The 20,150-nt window shown below is 40.7% G+C and overlaps 1 protein-coding gene across 1 annotated transcript; it reads left to right on the top strand.

Moving 5' to 3' along the window:
* The first annotated feature begins 4,412 nt into the window (after positions 1 to 4,412).
* pafah1b2 (platelet-activating factor acetylhydrolase 1b, catalytic subunit 2) lies at positions 4,413 to 9,724 on the top strand. Its single transcript, XM_010731790.3, has 6 exons — positions 4,413 to 4,663; positions 5,067 to 5,148; positions 6,744 to 6,833; positions 7,042 to 7,158; positions 7,503 to 7,625; positions 9,009 to 9,724. The coding sequence occupies exons 2-6, from the start codon at positions 5,068 to 5,070 to the stop codon at positions 9,285 to 9,287; spliced, it is 690 nt and encodes a 229-aa protein (XP_010730092.2). The 5' UTR covers positions 4,413 to 4,663; position 5,067; the 3' UTR covers positions 9,288 to 9,724.
* Positions 9,725 to 20,150: the final 10,426 nt, after the last annotated feature.

Raw genomic sequence — 20,150 nt, 5'->3', positions numbered from 1 at the left:
AGAGAGAGAGAGAGAGAGAGAGAGAGAGAGAGGAACTAGTTTGAACACACTTCTTTCAGAGTAACAGTGTGTTGTGTGCACACCTGTAGTTGAAGGAGTAGTTGGAAATGGGACAGTATGTGTTATATATATATATATATATATATTTAGACGATACAGACCCTAGACTTTATAAAATAAGGACGTAGCTTCTGTGACATCACTCTCATGTGATGCTCAGTGTGGCTGAATAAAGCCTGGGTGCTCAAACAAGCCACCTGCAACAACACCTACCTGTCAAATCAAAGCGGCCATACTGTTAATTATGCATAACTCTAAGCCTGAATATAATTTGAATTTGAGTGAGTTAAAAAAAAAAAAGAGTCAGACTCATGAATGGGGAAATTAGCTTTAGAGACTTTAGTTTAATTTTTAATTGCTTTTAATATGATTATATTTCTACAACATTTACATTCAATATCTAAATGTAACTGTCTACTGTTCAATTTAAAAACTACAAATATATAAATATAAAATAAATGTAAAGGCATGCCTAAAGAGAAGCCTCACATTACCTCACTACCGTTTGTGCTGTGCAAGCACATGAGGATATTTGTTAATATGAGCATATTCATCCTCAGATGATAATGAAACAGTCAGCGGTTTTCATGTGCAGACAGGCCCTGAAAGTAGGACACAGCACAATATTAGATTAAGAAGAAGTTTCTTTAAAGGTTTAATGCTGCTCCACCTATCAGGAACTATGAAACACACGAATATTTAATAAATTAATCTTAATATGAATTCATTTATTTCCAATAAAGTGACTATAAAGGCAACATGTTAGGTGCCTATCAGGTGATTCTGATATTTGTTTTACTGGGAAGATTCTCAGCGCCTGCTGAATCTTCTTTCACTTTCCCTAAATGTAAAAACACTTTCTCAGAAAAGTGATCTTATGTAGAAACAACCTGGGAGAAGTGTATGACAACAAGAAGTATGTTAGTTTAATGCACTTTATGGAAATGTTTGCTATTTTTATTTCTACTTGTACAAATAGTTTTGTTCATACCTGAAGTAATTTCAGTGTATTTCTTGTTTCTTATTTTACTATTATACTTTTGTTACATACTGCACATTTGCTCCCATATTTAATTTTGCCCTGGAGACGATAAGCATTTCTTTGGGTTTAAAAAAAAAAAAACATAAACTATATTCCTTACATCTAACTAGAAAATTGGATGTCAGGCTTCATCATGTGTCTGCTAATATTCCAGATGTTTTTTCTCAACATTTGAATAAGAAAGGTACTCTATATATCACTGAAAATCCCAAACTTCTACAGGACATCATGAAATGTTTGTCAGACATGTTTAACACTAAACTCCCCTTAAATGCCAAAATCAGTGTACTTGCAATATCCGAAGGACTTTAAACGGAGTAACCTTCTGGACTTTGGACTTCTTCAAGCTAGGAGGGCTATTGCACTATGTTGGAGTATGGATGCACCATCCTTGCCGATATGGATAAGAGAGACTTTGCATTGTTTTGGCTGTAGACTAACTTACCTACCAGTCCACCTTCCATAAATTGGTCCATCTTATGGAATTTTCTATCCTTAGGTTACACAAGGTCACGTGTGAGCCTTGAGGTCCTCAGCAGTATTAGTTGTTTGGCTTTGATTGAGAACAGCAGGTGCCAGTCTATCTCAACACTGTGGAGGCCAAGGTCGAAGAGACCTATTGCTGCCTTCCTAGACATAATAGATAGTTTGCTGTTGACGTTCTAATCTACGTAAACAGACATCTGTGTCTCCAGACTAGAATATGCTGACAATAACACCTGCATAAATAAAAACATTCTCTTTGACTAATTCTGAGCGTATAGCATTTGTGGTGTTATCTTGGGGTTTAAAGTCTATCCACCAGGATGAGTTGGGAAGAATGTGAGACCGACACAGGCACTTCTGATGAACTATGAGAGTGTCTCTAATTCTCCTTGGCCAAGGGTCAATAAATAATACAGCATAAGACATCAGAGGCTCCTGAACACTTTCTTCCCTCCTGACCTCACCATTGACCTTTGACTTCAGCAATTTCTCCACAACAGTCCATACCGGCCACTCTCCAGTTCCCAAGCCAAGTCTCAAACTTTATTGTTACTGTAAGTTTTCCTGATGGGATGTTATAAGAAAATGACTATAAACATATTGTGAAAATGAGAACATGCTCTGTCCTGTGTTTTCCTACTGTAAATGAATGCAGCATTTGATCTAACGTGACCATGATACATTGCGGTCAGCTGACACAGAGACGTTAACATGAGGAGAAGACGGGCTGCCATCTTCTGACAGTACGTGACACAGCGAAGATGTCGGCGGTGTTACACGCACAGACACGTCATGCCTGTCATCTGACGCAAACCTAAAATAATTCAAATAATTTCATTGTCAAATTCGACGGTAAATATTTTTACGCAGTGACGTTATTTATCGCGATATTAAAAAAAAAAAACGTCTGCACCCAACATGCATTGCGAACCAGTGCTTTCTGGGTGTTTCTCGCCCTGAGTTTGACTTCTCAGGAAAGTGGTCAGATTTCATGTAGTCCACAGCTTCATTTCAGCAATGATTGCTGCTGCTGTGCATCTGTGTCTCTCTATCTCTCTCTATTTATCTGCCCCTCTCTATCTTTGACTTAACCGGTTGCGGTGGATGACAGTCTACCAATAAGCTTGGGTCTTTCCAAGGTTTTTCCTTGCCACCGTCACCAAGTGCTTGCTCATGGTGGAACTGTTGGGTCTCTGTACATAATATTATAAAGAGTGCGGGCTAGACCTGCTCTGTATGAAAAGTGTCATGAGATAACTTTTGTTATTGTTATGGAATTTTCTATCCTTACACAAGGTCACGTGTGGGCCTTGAGGTCCTCAGCAGTATTAATTGTTTGGTTTTGGTTGAGAACAGTAGGTGCCAGTCTGTCTCAACGCTGTGGCTGCGTTTTTCCAATCTGTGTAAACAGACATCTGTGTCTCCAGACTAGAATATGCTGACAATAACACCTGCATAAATAAAAACATTCTCTTTGACTAATTCTGGGTGCATAGTATTTGTGGTGTTATCGTGGGGTTTAAAGTCAATCCACCAGAACGAGTTCGGCAGAATGTGAGACCAACTCAGGCACTTCTGATGTACTATGAGAGTGTCTCTAATTCTCCTTGGCCAAGCATCAATAAATAATACAGCATAAGACATCAGAGGCTCCTGAACACTTTCTTCCTTCCTGACCTCACCATTGACCTTTGACTTCAGCAATTTCTCCACAATAGTTATTATATGGCGCCATATAAATAAAATTGAATTTTTATAATCTATTCTTTATGGCTGGAAGATTTGTCTTTTTTGGTTGACATAACAAAGCATTTGAACCTCTAAGGACATAACTGCTGGTGTTACATATCTGTAGATGTGACACAAAATATTACTTTCTGAATGATCTTGTGACACGTTTTAAACTTAAATGTTCACAGACTTTGCATTGCTCATTATAAGTCATAATAAGATTTATGCAAGTTTAACGTATTCTATACAATTTATTTTTTGTTATTTGACTCCAGATGTGAAGGAAAGGAAGAAATGTTTTTTTTTAATTTGTTTGTTGTCATTTGGTTTAGATTTGGTGACATTGCATCTATATGTAAATAAACAATGTGGCTATCAAATGTTTGTGACAAAGATGTGAAGTGGAGGTGGTAGATTCTTATGTTACAGCCACAGTTACAATATAAAACAGCTGCACGATATATACAAGGCATGAGGTAGATTTAGATTTAGTTAAAAGAGATTTAAGAGTCTGAGGTAAGGAAGAACATAAAGTTTTAGCTATGTAAAATAGATACAAAAAAAATATCTATTTTGCGTATAAAGATATGTAGTGGGGTCATTTTTTAGTTTAACAACATAACACTGTACTTAAACAGCAACCTACTGTGTATTTGATATTTATAAGAATGTATACATAAAAAATCACTTTTTTAAAATATTAATGCATATTGGACGTCTGTCACCGCCCGGCTGAAAGACCGCAACAAGGAGGGAGACAATGCGAGGTGATAGCAAAGAAAAAAGGTTTATTCACAAACAGAAATAGAAAAAAAAACATGTAGCAATCAGTAAGTCAGTAGTGTAAAACATGTATGGGGGTGTGACTGTGTATGAAGAGAAAGGAAAAGCACTTTCTGTCGTAATGCCAGAACCAGAACCAGAACTAGAACCAGAGAGCCAAAACCAGCATCTTCACATAGTCAAATCTAGCCCTCTTTAAAAAAAAGTTTGGACATGCCTGGCGTAGGGCTTCCGTACTTCCCTACAAGGCAAAACTCAGGGTAAACCAGTTCCTCTCCATATATGGCTTGTTGCAGTGGCTTCCGCCGGTGTTACGGTTAATCTGGCACCCCGGCGCAGCAGAGGTGCTGTCTCCCCGTCGCACGCTCTCTGGAGTTTGCCTTCTTGACACACCTTTTGTTGTCTCGTCTAGCGCGAGGCTGCTAACGGTTGCTAACGAGCATCACCCCGCCTTGACTACGGGAATATAAACGAGCGAAGTGTTGAGAGGTTAAGGCACGAAAACATTTTTTAAAAAAGAGTCCGAAGGGAGCCGAGAAGTGACGGCCTACACCTTGCCAGGTAGTTTGTCTCGTAACTGAATGGGTAGAAATAATTCATGGTAGATGTTACGGACGGGCGTGTCAGACGTAAAGATGCAGTCATAACAGTCACAGTCATTAGCTGGCTGGCTAACAGGCTACCGTCAGATAAACGCGGATTTAACGGGACTTGCTGTGTGATCTATAAGCACCAGCCGGGAAAGCGAAAGTAGCCTACATCCGTGTTAGGTCAGCCTGTCTGCCCCCTGAAGCGTTAATCTGCAGCGGGATCACAGCAGAGGTTGTTAGCGCTGATGCTGGAGCTGGAGCTGGAGCTGGAGCAGCCACAGCACTAAAAAAAAACAAAAACAACACCAACCCTTCCTCCATCCATGTGTCAGAGTGTCTGTGTGTGAATATGCTTTGATTTATCCTGTGTGCAGGATGAGTGGTGATGAAGTGAACCCAGCTGCAGTGCCTCAGCCGGTGGAGGATGTTCAAGGAGATGGACGGTGGATGTCACAGGTTGGTGCTGTTCATCATGATTATTATTATTATTATTATCATTTGGCCATATTTACTCCTTATTCTGGAGCATATATATTTATATATATGACATTGATTACATAACAGTTTAACAAGATGACAGTCACTGTTGATCAAGCATGAGGGAAATTCAAGCATGAGACACAATAAACATACATTAAAATGAGCCTATAAGATAAATCAGGATTTAAATTAAACCTTTGCAATGAAATCAAATATGTGCAGCGAAATTACACCTGTAAGATCTTCACAAATAGAAAACTATATAAAAGTCATGATAGCAATAGCAATAAGAAATAGAACTATAGAGATTTTTATTCATATTTAAACTTTAACAAGAACTTAAACAGGGAAATGCATGTTTAAAGTCTCTCTCTCTGCTGGATTTTCTGGGAAGGCAGTGATATTGATACTATGGCGTAAAGCATTCTGATACTGATATATCATTCTTCATATAGGCTATGTAAATAAACAATGTGGCTATCAAATGTTTGTGACAAGGATGTGAAGTGGAGGCGGTAGATTCTTATGTTACAGCCGAGGTTACATGTATTGCAACACAAAACAGCTGCAGGATATATATACAAGGCATGAGGTAGATTTAAAGTGACTACAGTTAAAAGAGATTTAAGAGTCTGAGGGAAGGAAGAACATAAAGTTTTAGCCATGTAAAATAGATACAAAAGAAATATGTATTTTGTTATAAAGATATGAGGTGGGGTCATTTTCTAGTTTAACAACATAACACTGTAATCTACTGTGTATTTGATATTTATAAAAATCTATACATAAAAAAACAAACACATGTAGCAGTCTGTAAGTCAGTAGTGTAAAACATGTATGGGGTGTGACTGTGTATGAAGAGAAAGGAAAAGCACTTTCTGTCGTCATGCCAGAACCAGAACCAGAACTAGAACCAGAGAGTCAAAACCAGCCTGCCGATACCTATCTGCGAGGTGTCTCTATATTTAAACTGTCTGAGTCCATAAAGCAAACAAAATACATGAAGTTTTCCATGTGCATGCACCGGCATGCTTAAATAAGTGCCTCTGTTTACTGCTGCTCTATAAAGCATGTCAGTTGTATTTGATTCCTCCTCATGATTGTGCCGCGATCTGGTGAAACCGATGGCTAAATCTGCACCAAATCATGAGATGATATTCGTGATAAATGTGTAGTGAAAAGGTTGATGTTAAATTAGTGAAAATAAACAGTAGCACCACTTTATCCAGCTTGTTTATCTCATCTCCTCTTGGTACGTCTGTGCAAGGTTAATCCTACAAAGCTAATAAGACTGAGGCAGTCTGCTTTACTCCAGGCTCTCTATCAGACGTGGGCACCAGACGTGTCTTGTCGTGTGATGACCTTACAGGATTTTGTCTGACTTGGACAGCTGACAAGTACGATACTACAGCTAAGATTAAAACACACAACTCAGAGGTGTTAACTCTTGCTGAAAGGTGTGATATGGAGCTCATTTCACAGTATTAATGTCTGGGAATGAATTTATTTCTGTCATGAATCGATCCCATCTCGAGCTCTGTTGTGACGAAGTTGTGTTTTTTTGTTCGCAGCACACAAGATTTGTGCAGGAGTGTAAGGACGCTGAACCGGACGTGCTTTTTGTCGGTGACTCTATGGTACAGCTAATGCAGCAGTTTGAGGTGAGACAAGATTTCTATTTTTACTTTCTATATATATTTTCACACAATACTCTGGATACAAAGCATGAAGGTCCTGCACTCTGCTAGTCTTGTGTTGTGTGTTACTGATCGACATGCTCTGCCGTCAGTGTCAGTGAGTTATTTGATCTTACCAATCGAAGTCGGAAATCTTCATATCACATGCAGATTTCTGGTTTCCTGTCTGCAGGTGTGGAGGGAATTATTCTCTCCTCTTCATGCGCTCAACTTCGGCATCGGAGGAGACACCACCTGTAACGTGCTGTGGAGGCTGCAGAACGGAGAGCTGGAGAACATCCGACCTAAGGTGACACAAGTCTACTGAGGTCTTCAGAGAAGTTTTGGAGATCTTTTAACAAACACTGTTTGTCACTTGCTGTCCCTGAGTGCTTCGTCTTTCTCGATGTAGCAGGGAGAGGAGAGTTTGTCCAGAACAGCTTTTGTGAACGCAGCAGTCCTGGTTTTAGGTTGCAGTGTTCATTTGGAAAAACACTGTTATTGTCTGCGCTAATGATGCAGCCATCAGCTTCAGCACCGCTCAGCCATTACACTGACATCAACACATGAGCTCTTATTTTTCCCAAAGCATGATGTTGTATCACAGTTCTGCAGATGAATGTGTGTTCACTGACTGTCTGTGGCCTTGTCCAGGTGGTGGTGTTGTGGGTAGGAACCAACAATTACGAACACACAGCGCAGCAAGTCGCGGGAGGAATTCTTGCTATCGCACAGCTGCTCACCACCTGCCTCCCCAAAGCAAAGATAGTTGTACTGGTAAGTAGTTAATTGTAGTGTTTGCTTGTTCAAACACGTCTTTATCTTTAATGCGATGAGTATCGCTATGATATAAACAAAAAAATAACCACAGTTAATGTGCGACCCAGTTGCCAACGACCTTCTTTTCATGACAAAGACGAGACAATCTCGAGCTAAGAATAGATCTATGACGATACACATTTTCCCTCAATAAGTAAGAGAACGCAGAGGTATAGCGATGCACAGTAGTTTTTTAAGATCTGCACCCAACTGACCTTTTTCAAGAGCTGATCTGCACAGCCCGACCTGCAAAAATATCTGTTCAATGACCCGACACACAAACCAACAAACAGCTTTATTAACAGGCTGATTGTTCCAAACGTGTTCGTTACTGTTGGATAGCAGCAAAACAAGTAACGCATCATTAAGAACTCTGTTTCTCTAACACACATACGACCACCAGAGACAAAAACTCTGCAGAGAAGGATGAGTAAACAGACTGAAATGTAACAACGCAGTTCAGTGTCAATATGTGGTGAAATCAATGAGGTCAGAAAAATCACTGGAATGAAAACTAGGTTTTCTGTTTTCACATAAACATACGACATTGAACAAAATGTTATTCCCTCTCTCCGTTAAGACAAATGCAGCAACAAAGAACAAACTGACATTTAGAACATAAATTGAATCAAACTGTTTCTGTATAATTCGTTTAAGAGTCAAAGGTTATTTGTCACATGGTTATTCAGTACGTGCAGCGATATGCAGAGCAGCATACTTGGAGTTCTTTATTGACTGTCAAGTGTTTGTCAAATGACTTAGCGAGTCACACAGACTGTCCATGCTCCTGGGTTTCAACACTGTAGGCTTCTTTATCCTACAGGGTGTTTTAAAGATCCCGTGTGTCAGATTCAGGGGTTATATTGGCTGAAAATGAATCAAAACATTCATTTTGTGTTTTATAACAGAAAGAACTGAAAGTTTAACTTCAGTTGGAAGGTTTAAAAAAGCCCACCACGTTTCCTGCCTCTCCCTGGACTGTGCATTATTTGTTATCCATGTAATGTTTCTAAAATTTAAAAAAAAAATGTAATCCAAGATTTAGAAGGATGTATTTATTAGTGTTTAATCATGTAAAAATAAGAATCTTTTTTTTATATCTACACCATGGGGTCCACCATGTTGAACCGTTTCTACAGTAGCCCAGTACAGACAAACTAAACACTAAACCCACTGTCTTTGAAACAGGAGGGTGAGGCGAGGTCTTTGCGGTCTGTAATTTGACCACTAGATGTCACTAAATCCCACACACTGGACAGCTGAAATATAAAATATTAAAGTTAATGTTGAAAACATGTTGACCTTGAGAAATGAGTTATGTGTTCTCATCGTGGTTTTCAGGGTTTGCTGCCTCGAGGCGAGCGCCCCAACCCACTGAGGGAGAAGAACGCCGCCGTTAACGGGTTCCTGCGGTCCTGGCTACCGCGACTGGGCCAGGCTCAGTTATTGGACGTGAGCGGAGAGTTCGTCCACTCGGATGGAACCATCATCCAACAGGACATGTTTGACTTCCTCCACCTGACGTCGACGGGTTACCGCAGCATGGCGAAGCCCCTCTGCGACCTGCTGCTCCAGATACTGGAGGAGACGCCAGAGGAGAGACGGGCGTCGCTGGTTTGATGGCCGCGGCCGTGCAGCACATTTATCCAGAGGCATGTCTCACCCGCTGCTGTGGAAGACGGGGGAGACATGTCCCTGGTACCTGCAAGGAGGAAGGGCTCACTCATAGGGGGAAGAGACGATCGCACCCCGATGTGAGTGGGCCCACGAGGGGGTGCGGGATCACATTCATGAGTGGAGGGTTGGGGGTGGAGAGGTGCTTGAAGAGGGAGAGAGACCTCACTACAGACGTAGACACTGTGATTGCAGTAGTAACTTCTACTGCAAAAGGATTTACCAAGGTCAAACTAGCCTGATTTATAGACCGATACACTGAGGTCATGAGGGACTGCAGTGGCACACACACACACACACACACACACACACAGATTAATCTTGGCCTGTGGTTAAATGTGTGTTTCCCTCCGTCACCTGTGCCACGGAGATACGACACAAAACAGAAAAATCTAATTTCTTCCTCTATGTTTTGTTTGACACAAAACGTTGTGCGAGGTCCAGTGCACAAACTTACTCACCAGGCAGAACTTTATCCAAAAAATACAGAGCAGTGGTACCCAACCTGAGATTCAGGGGCCCGTCAGTGTGTCAAAATATTTATTTTTTTCTGACCAAAACTCGAAATTAAGAAGTAAGAATCACTCCCTTCTTCTACGGGGTCACAAAGGTTGGAGACCACTGCCACAGAGGGGGCGACTGCTGAGATGAACACTATTTTAGTGAGCAGTATTTAAAAATGACTCGCACTATTAGACTATTTTGCTTAAAGCGTAACCCCGTGAAGCAAATTATATACATACATATATATGTAAAATAATTTACACAAATGTACTCAAATAGTTTTGTCAGTTCTTTGTGTGTGTCATATACTCAGCCAAACAGGAAGCACTTAGCGCGTGTAGCTATCTCAATGTCTTTTGAAGCTGTAACATAACCGGAGAGCTGCGCACAGACCACACATACAGCAGATCGCTACTTCAGACTAACCACACAAACGAAACTCGAGCCCGACGTCGCTGTTTCGCTTGCATGCATGTTTTTAAGATTAGCTTTTGGTGCAGAGAGTCGCTTTGTGTGTTTTTAAAATAGTGAATATCGAGTCAAAACCGTGTATTCATACGTATTAATTAGTGATGTAAAGTCGTCTGATAATCAGCACAAGTCTTCCGAAATTCCTCCGCTGCTTACGACTCATCTAGCGAGTGTATTTACATTGTTTGTGGAATTTACATTTCACCAGAATAAAACTTATCTTGTTTTTTATGACATTTCATTTAATTGTTCTAAAAAAATATATATATCTATATATACTATATATTATATATATAAGCAGGTTACGCACATTTTAAGTGTTTTATATGTCGCTGAACTTAGTCCTGCCAGCTTTTAAACGACTTCTTGACTGGTGTCTGTTGAAGGACATCTTTGTCGACTCATTTCAGGCCATGTTATTCCAGCGTCTTGATGATTGTGTGTGTGTGCACTGATTTTTATTAAGACGACTCGTTATTGCTTAATACAGATTGATTCAAGACTTTCTGCGTCTGTATCTCACACTAATATATCCAAATATTCAGTCAGACTTTGACTCAGCACAGACTCTCTCTCCCTCTCCCTCCTGAATACCTGAATATACAGTATTTTTTATTCTGTTTCCCACCTCCTCTTTATTTCTCTCCTTGTGGTATTCGTAGTCACCTCCCACCCTGGAATCTCTACACGATATAGTCACTGAATATTTTTAGGAATAAAAAGTAGCCACGCGGTTAAGCTACTGAGTATTGTCACGCTAAATGCTAAAAAGCAATTGCAGGTCATGTAAAGAAAACCTTTTGTCTGTGAGCTTAATACTGAGAGCCTTTTTTTTTTCTTCTTCTTCTTCTTCTGTCGAGCATCAGATTATCCGACGTCGCTGCTGTCTTAAGCTCTGCACGTTTGCGTGCTGTGTTAAATATGAATAGTGTATGTGTGTGTGCCTTAAGTGTTCATGCAGGGGAGAAAACGGCTGTGTGCAGTATGTCTGGTTGTTGGATTGTGTAAGATGGACGTATGAGTGTCTAGAAGTGACCCCAAGTTGTATATAAAGACGTGAAGCTTGAAAGAAAATGATGTTTGAATTTCAGATTGTGGGAGTCTGCGTTTGGTGCGATACAGCCTTTGCACTGTTTTGGCTCGTTGTGTTATTGAGGTAAAGCATTCCAATAAAAACAACAAGAAACAAGGATCTAATCATGTGTTCGAGTATATGTTGTGTTTCTGTGTGTGTGTGTGTGTGTGTGTGTGTGTGTGTGTGTGTGTGTGTGTGTGTGTGTGTGTGTGTGTGTGTGTGTGTTAGTTATACACTCACCAGCAGAGGGAACTATTTTATCAGGGAACTAAATTGAGAAAGGCACTAACAACTCTGACTCCTCGTTCCACGCCAGAGAGATCCTTATCACATAATTAATTTGCCTTCATCAAATTAACATTTCTAACGTTGCAATAATTCACCAACAACACTCAGAGGCAGCGTAGACTCATGTTAGAACCTTTATTAAATATTTAGTTAGGCATGATGGGGAGTATGTGATTGCTGGCCAGTACGAATACTTATTAGTTAATAAACCATTCGCTCACTTGATGTTGCTCTCATTAATTTTAACCGTGACCCAAAACTGTCCCAGTGCAGCTAAAATAGTTGGTCCATCTGGAGGTGTGTGCTGCAGACTGAGTGTGAAGTTTGAAGCTGTTAACACACTCAGCTCAAAGCCCGAAACTTGACGATGTATAGTCTTTGTCAGATGTGCTGGATTCAGTATTAGTTTCTCATTGGTCTTCACTTCTGACTGTCTGGTGGGGAAACCCAGGTGTTGGTGGGATCCGAGCTGAAGAAGCCTTTTAGATGAGGCACCCTCATGGATCGACATCCAAATCCGGTTGTCCCAGATTTAACTCTTCTCAAGGAATTCAGTTTTATTTATATAGCAGAAGTTATCTCGGGATACTTTTCATATAGAGTAGGTCCAGGCCTTACTCTTTGTAATATTATTTACAGTGACCCAACATTTTCCACCATGAGGAGACCTTCCTTTTAAGAGGCAGAAACTTCAATGAGAACCCAGCCCATAGTGGGTTGATTGATCGGTTAGAGGTGAGAGAAAGACAAAGATACCCAGGAGAAGTAATAATCGTAAGTGCAACTACAGATATATATGATATCAACAGTGTCTGTAGTGGGCGTCGATCAGGACCACAACAGCGAGCTCGACCACAATCCCTGATCTAGTCATAGCCACGATCCATGAGAACATGCGAGACGAGAAAGCGAGACAAACCAGACAGCAGCAATGGTAATAACAACTACAACTATAATTACAATAAAAATACGACTGATTGTGGCGATAATTATGATAATGATATGTAGTAAGTAATAAGTAAGTTTGTAATGGGCAGGAAGCAAGACCAGAGCAGCAGGCGCAACCACAATTCCCAATCTAGGCGTAGCCACGATCCATGAGAACCCTCGAGACGAGAAAGTTAGTAACATGCATTAATGGGACATGAATGTGTTCAGATAGAGAGAAGAGCTCAGTGTATCATGGGAAGTCTCCCAGCAGTCTAGGCCTAAAGCAGCACGGCTAAAGGATGTTTCAGGACCCGGACTTTGAGCTCTATTAAAAGAACGTCTCTACAAGTTTTTGTTTCTGACTCAGGAATGACTGAGGGATTAAAGGCCTAAATCTCCATCTATACATGTTTAGACTGCAAGTGATCCAAATTTAAACACACACTTGTTTTTAAAAGTCCTAAAATGAGCCATGCAGTCTATAGATAAATATTTCATTCATCAACACCAGTTTAAAAATAGGACTTTCTAACTTTCTAATCCCAGCAGGCATCAACACAGACTGAGGCTTCCTCATAAAATCTATATCTGGCCTCCTGTGTTTTTCCTGCTCTATTGACCTGTTTAAAATCTGGCTTTGGTTCAGTGTTAACAGGCTGGGCAGTGTTGGAAGTCTGCCGCTTAGCATTAGCAGAGAAGGCAAGAAGAAGAGATATATGTTGTCACCTGTGAGGAGGGTTACTTTATGTATCAACCTGTGGGGTCAGGGTTTGTTACGTGCTGCCAAATGTGATGAACGGTGCAGTAACTGAGTTATACGTCATCTGCTGCTGCTGACAGCATCTAATAACACACACAGCAGGGACACTGAACATACACGAAAATGCCAACTCATTTCAGAAGATAGTTATCAAACATCTGGTGCAGAGTCTGTGGTCCACTGTTGATTCATTTGTTTGACTTGATGTCCTCTTGTGATAATAAAAAAATCTAATTTGCTTCATGAGAATAAGGGGCTTTCCGTGCTAAACTAGTTACATTTCACTCATGGGGTTCGAGGGTCTTTGATCACAATGATGTGATGACTTTCAGATGTCATGATTTTATAGATGTTGAGCTCTGTAAAGTGCATATTTGTGGCAGTGCCATGTGCAGCGACCCTTGTGATGTTGTACCCGGTGGTCAAACATTAAAATAAATCCATCACGTGTTTTAACTTCACAATCAGATTAAAAAGGAAATGAAATACAGAAGTTATTCTCATGATGAAAGCTGAATTTTTATAGAAACCCAAAAACCCCTAATAAGATTGCCAATTTTGATTTTATGTGCAGCAGCAGAGCGAGTATTCAACTCAGAAATCTGCATTTGCATCAGATTTTTATGAGGTGTTAGAAATGTGCTTCAGCCAAAGGTAGTAACCAGCACCGGCCATGTGAGGGCGCACATGAGCCCAGTCTAATGCAGTAAAGTTGTAAGTGCAGTAAAGGAGTGAAACCTGCACTGTTTCATCACAAAGTGTCAATTATTTTGATTTTATAAAGATGAATATCACAATAAAAAATGCAAATGTCAATCACATTTTCACACACTTGCGGTAACACACCACCCACGGTCATATATTTATAATATTTCAATTTAAATCATGTCTGTCTGTCTATGATTTAACTTCTTTCTGAGAGATACATTTTTATAAGAACACTATAAGACATGATTTCACATGAATGTGACTCCAGGATTCATATACAGACAAAAGGCCACATCAGTTTCACTGAGGAGCTGCTCCTCCTCCTCCTCCTCCTCCTCCTTCTCCTCCTCCTCCTGTGCACAAAGCCCTTTACAGCTTCACTGCAGCAGCTAACGTCAGACAATGAGGTGCAAGACAGTCACGATTGGTTGATTAGGTGATAAACTGCAGCAGTGCAGCATGTAGAAGAAAAGAAAATGTGCGTTTAAGCAGCTTACAAAGAAAAAGAGAGAAAAATCAAGGTGAGCTTCGAGTTTAACGGCTCTGCCCTCCTCTCGTGCCGTTTGAATCGAGGGTTCACCTTTCAGGTCTCAATATTTGGCCTCAAACCAACAGTTTCGAGGGAAAACACCTGCTCCCTGACTCAGATTACCCACCATTTACACCTGATACTCCTGTGACCTACCTTTTTCTGCCCTCTTATCCTTCAATGTTGCCCCATAAAGGGCAAACAACCCATGCGGTCATACCACAGCACCTTCGTATGTGGTTTTCCGGATGAGTTATATTCATATCTGAGTCATTTACGCACATTTATTCAGTCTTCATGTTCACCACCGCCTAGAGGCAATAGTATCAGATGTGACATCCATGATTCACCCTCCTCCAAACCTGTAGTCTCCAGCTGAGCGCTTTTCTTATTTCATAAACATGGTTGCTTGTCCCCACGCTCATGCACGGAGAATCTCCACCGCAAATTACACCTCCATGAAACCACCTCGGAAGGCAGAAATTACAACCAATCTGGTTCATGATTTGCCACTGGAGCTGCACAAAGCCTTTCTTTTACCTGCATTAAGCCTGCGTAACATCGTCTTTGCCTCACACAAACAGTGCAGGGTCTTTCTACTCCGTGATCAGGTCATCGAAATTCATTTATACACATTGATTTCTGCGTTGCACCTCTCGATAATTGTCTTGGTCCTGAAGCTAATTCAGCAGGTCTCAGGTCAGGCTGTCCTATTTACTTCCACAGCCTTTTACCCCGGGGCAGCCTGCAACCTTTTGGTGTGTCACTTAATGACCTTGGACTGACTTCACCCTGCAGCGTACGAATCAAAGCAGCTAAAACATTGTGTTTGCTGTCAATTAGTGGCTGAACCTTTACAGCAAAAAGCTGAATTTGTGATGTCTTAATAGTGAAATACTCAGTACTTCCACATTCCACCACTCCTTTCACTTTTCCTCCTCCTCATCATCATCATTTTAAGATTTATTCACTTGCATTGTGATTTTTGAAAAGGGAGTGTCACTCTTAACCTCCTGTCATCTCTTCCTGGTATTTCATACAAATCATACACGCCCACAAGGCAAATTCAAATTGTATTCCCTTCTCATCTTTGGAATGACGTCTATTGTAAGACAAGATTACTATTGTCTAAATAAAATAGTCATCCATCTTGTTTTTTATTCAAACCAAATAATGTCTGTAGTAGTTTGATTGGTCTGCTCTTGGGAAAAGAACCCGACTCCCATTTTGATGATTAAAGAAGTATCCTCTGCTCTTAGAGAAAACTTGAGCAGGCTTGTAACCTTTGGAAATCTTGTATTTATTACCAGAATTTATGGTAACCTTTATTCAAGCTGATTTTATGGTCAAACAATGTGAAATATAACCGTGTAGTGATAAGGGCCCAAATATATCTTAGACACGTGAACCGGAGAAACTGATGCCGAAACTTTGATGATTTTAACTGAAAATCCATTTATTGCGCGCTTTGCAATTTTCCACAAGCTTTACAAACAAAAGTGTCCATTTAAACACAACCTCGTACATCCTCCAAGTCCACAGTCAAAAACTTTTTGCCCACAAAATCAGACGCACTTGTGGCTGATGAGCTTGTCTTTTCGCTCTCGTCTTCTAGCTCAGTCTTCCTCCATCACTATCCCCTTCAGCCTCTTTGCCACTAGCTATGCCCATAAAAGCTGCTAAGCGCAGTTATGTTGCCCACTTACCTGGCTTCAGTTCTGGCACAACACCAGCTCTGCCCCTCATCTGCATTTCTCTATTTCCCCCGGGGCCTGAAATCCTCCTCTTCTCGGTCCAAAAAGCCTGTGGTACAAACATGAACTCTACCCTGGTTCTTTGTCCTCACAGTCTAAGCAGCCCGGCTAACAAACTGAGGTAACAGCAGCTACAGTTGGCAGCTGTTTACTTTACTGTCTAAATACGAACCAGTTTCACCAAAATGAGTGACATAGTTGGTGGCAGTGTGTGACTTAGTGCCATGAAGCGTAAAATAAATGCTTACTTAAGGTCAGGGGACTTTGTTGTCAGCTAGTAGAAAACTTTGTCACTTGAATGTACTTGCTGAAAACGGTCGATGCTGTCGTTTTTCTTGTAAAAACAGTCTCACCAGTTATGTCACAAGGCCAAGCCACAAGCACCACTGCTAGAGACTGAAGTCAGATCTTTCCACTACGTCACTCAGATACTTTAATCAGTGTCTGACAATAGTGACTTTAATAACAGTAGCATTAGTCCTGGCCTGATAATCAGGGGACATTTCATTTATGTGATCTCGATGTCTGGACTACTTTAGTTCACTCCAGTGGTTAAAACATTGTACGGCGGCTCAGGGCTCCATTGTGTTATGTGTCTGTTGTTGTACACACATTAGTACAAGATGTGCTTTTCTTGTACCTCCATTTTCAAGTGTGCATCCTTCCTCTTGAGACACAACTGAACAATACAGTTCCTGAATTGACCCTAAAACGACCTCTTTTGGTGTCGCCACTTTACTGTTGTTGTGTTTACATGGTAACCCTAGATTTGTGAAACTCTTGTGGGTTTTGTACTCTGCTGTTTCCGCTTCAAACTATTCTCGGCTCGTCTGCAGTCATACGAGGAAAGAACCAAGATTAAATTTGTTGTTTTAAAGAATGATAAATTGTTTGGGGGAAAAAAAATGGTAAGTTTGGCAAAGTCTTTAGGAAGTCAGGTTACGAGCTCACACAGAGGAACACGAACAGGATCCAAAACATGGGGCAACAGAAGTAGATGTTGGCTTTGTATTTTTAGACTTATTTTCATTTTCAGTCACAGTTTGGTGAGATTAAACTATTTGGTTAAGGTTAGGAAACGAGTCAACACTGTGTTTCAGACGGGACACAAACAGTGGCTTTCTGGCACTAAGCCCTCAAGGCAAACTTCTCTTAGGTGCCAAAACAGCTGGTATGAATCTCACAAGAGTTTCACAAATCTAGGGTCACCATCTAAATACAATTCTCTACTGGATCCTCCACGCCTGGCCTTGGCAGAGAAGGTGTTACATCATCTTCCCCATTCACATTTTCACAGATAAACTGGCATCTCTCCAGTCATAAGACCACTTCTTTAAACTCAAGGCTTATCGTCGCCCCCGTTATGCCCCTGTATGGCAGCAAAGTACATTCCTCTGCGGTGAGTTCAGTGGCGTGTTGGTGTTTCCACACGTTCATTAAAAAACCTGATGGAATGAAAAGAAAAATAGCTCCTGTGTCAAAAAAAAAGAAAGAAAAGCCGGGCGCCACTGCGCCACTGCTCTGCTAAAAATTAGCTGTGGAAATGTTGAAAAGATTCAAATGGAGAGATAAGGATTAAAAGAGAGAGAGAGAAAGAGAGAGAGAGAGGGAGAAACAGAGAGAGAGAGAAAGAGAGAGAGCACAGATTAATATGTTTGTTTAGGGAATATTTCAAACGTTTTTTTTCCATTCAGCTACCTTAATGGCATGCTGGCAGGTCAGAGGTAAATTATGAGTTATCAGTTCAGCCTTAAACCTCACATTCACATTGTTACATAACCTCATTCCTCAAAGCAACCGAGCAGCCCCACTGCAGTGCTTTCTCAAGGATACCTGCAGATAAAAAAAGAGAGAGAGGTGTGTGTGTGTGTGTGTGTGTCTGTGTGTGTGTGTGTGTGGGGAGAGGGGGGGGTTGTAGTTTTCTTCCTCTCGGGTTTTTCCATCGGGACTACAAACTGCAGCTGCCACAACCAGCATGTTCCTGCTGACTGTGACCTTTTTTATTCAGTTTACCAAAATGATGACGATGACTTAACCCTTAACTAATCATGAGTCACCTAAACGCTTCATGAAAGTTGTTGCCTAAGTGCTGCAATGACGCAACTGATGACTCTCACATCTTTCACAACATCAACGCCTCCTCAAAAGTTATGGTGATTTGCGCAACTTTACTTGACACTATCCAACAATAACAAAGTGCTTACTAACAATTAAACATGAAAAAAAAACCCATCAATATAAATCAATTAAGGGTCAAATTATAATTTAAACGCACGAATCTGCTCCGTTTTAATCTGATGCTAGCGCTGAAATATTAAACACTTAAATAGCAATTATCATTATCTATACTACAGCAGCAGGAGATAACAGCTGCTGCCCCGCAGAGATTAATGTACTGTAGCTTCATCAACAGTTTTAATATTGAGGATTTTATAAAGAGCAAATGTCGCTCCATAAGAGGCAAATATGGTGTAAAAAAACGAGCATGTACAAGGGGAAATCTTCCAATACTTTTATTGTAAAAATAATCATAGAAAATTAAAGGATTATTCCATTGTGTGGACAAACAAACTATTTACTGTGTTGTAAACAGGAGACGCTAAACTCGGTTACATGGCTCCGCTTTCCATTCGCCTGCACACTGGGCCTGAAGACCTCCTCTTCATGGTGGTCTAAACGCCCGTGGTACAAGCACTAACACTCCTCCTGTGCTCTGTGCTCACAGTCCAGACACCCCGGCTAACAAACTGAACTAGCATTAGCTAACAGCAGCTATAGTTTGCAGCAGTTTACTTTACTATCCATCAGGAAACTCTGTAAACCACACAGCCGATGTGGAGACATTATAAGACCTGTTAAGTCCTAATAAACTGTAAGTGTGATCGAGCATAAGAGGGGAAGTTTTAATGCTTTTATTGTGAAAATAATCATAGGAACCTAAAAAATAAGGGACAGAGGAACTACTGTGTGTTTCCACTTGTGTTAAGTTTCACATGGAATTTCAACATACCAATTTACTCCTCTCTGTCATAACCTACACAGTTTCCTGTTAACGGACCATCAATAAAAAGGAAGAGGAAAAGGAAGTCCTTTTGTTTGCCCTCCCTCTGCAATCATCCTTCCTTTTTTGGAAATGCTGTCTGATTTCTTAATTCCTCTGTTCGGTCTCCTCTTTACTCCTTCTGACCCTCCCATGTTCGACTCCATGTGTGCGTTTCTTTTTCAAAAAATAAAACCACCTACTGTTGTTTCTTTATAATCTCCTGCTCTGATCTGACCTAACTAACTTCGGTCATCTCCTTCCTGCTCTTCTCATCTATGTCCGGCGTTTTTCTGCGTCAGTACTCAAGTTAAAACAGAGTATAAACAAAAGCTTTGCAGGAGAGGAGATAGTGACATTTCTACTCTGACTCCAGCTTGTTTCTCTCATTCTAAGAGCCAGGAAAAATCCAGAATTTATGCCCGCCCACCATTACTCCCTCCCATCATTTTCTCTCCTCCTCTTTTAGGCAGATTTTATTACATTTGCTTATCTCTGCTGCGTGGTGTACTGCTCATGTTCAAAGCAAACAAGGCGCAGTTTTATACTATAGTTACCTGCACAAACTCTGACATGTTTATCGTGGGTTGCTATGTACACTACTTAATCTCTTTTACTATTTACCAAGTGCAACCAGGCGATGAAGGATCACACAGTGATTTTGGCACAGTGTGTGATTAATATTGATCATCAGTAGATGTGTGCACTAAGCCTACTAATGTCGTTGTTATTCATCACACGAGAGACTTC

This window comes from Larimichthys crocea, chromosome XXII (assembly GCF_000972845.2).
Source record: "Larimichthys crocea isolate SSNF chromosome XXII, L_crocea_2.0, whole genome shotgun sequence".
NCBI lineage: Eukaryota > Metazoa > Chordata > Actinopteri > Sciaenidae > Larimichthys > Larimichthys crocea.
This window is presented reverse-complemented; position numbering and strand designations above follow the sequence as displayed.

Bases quoted from the DNA above. Each gene is read 5' to 3' on its own strand.
- pafah1b2 (XM_010731790.3), top strand. From the start codon at position 5,068: ATGAGTGGTGATGAAGTGAACCCAGCTGCAGTGCCTCAGCCGGTGGAG. The intron at 5,149-6,743 runs GTTGGTGCTGTT...TTTTGTTCGCAG, and splicing joins ATGGACGGTGGATGTCACAG to CACACAAGATTTGTGCAGGA. The intron at 7,626-9,008 runs GTAAGTAGTTAA...CGTGGTTTTCAG, and splicing joins AAGCAAAGATAGTTGTACTG to GGTTTGCTGCCTCGAGGCGA.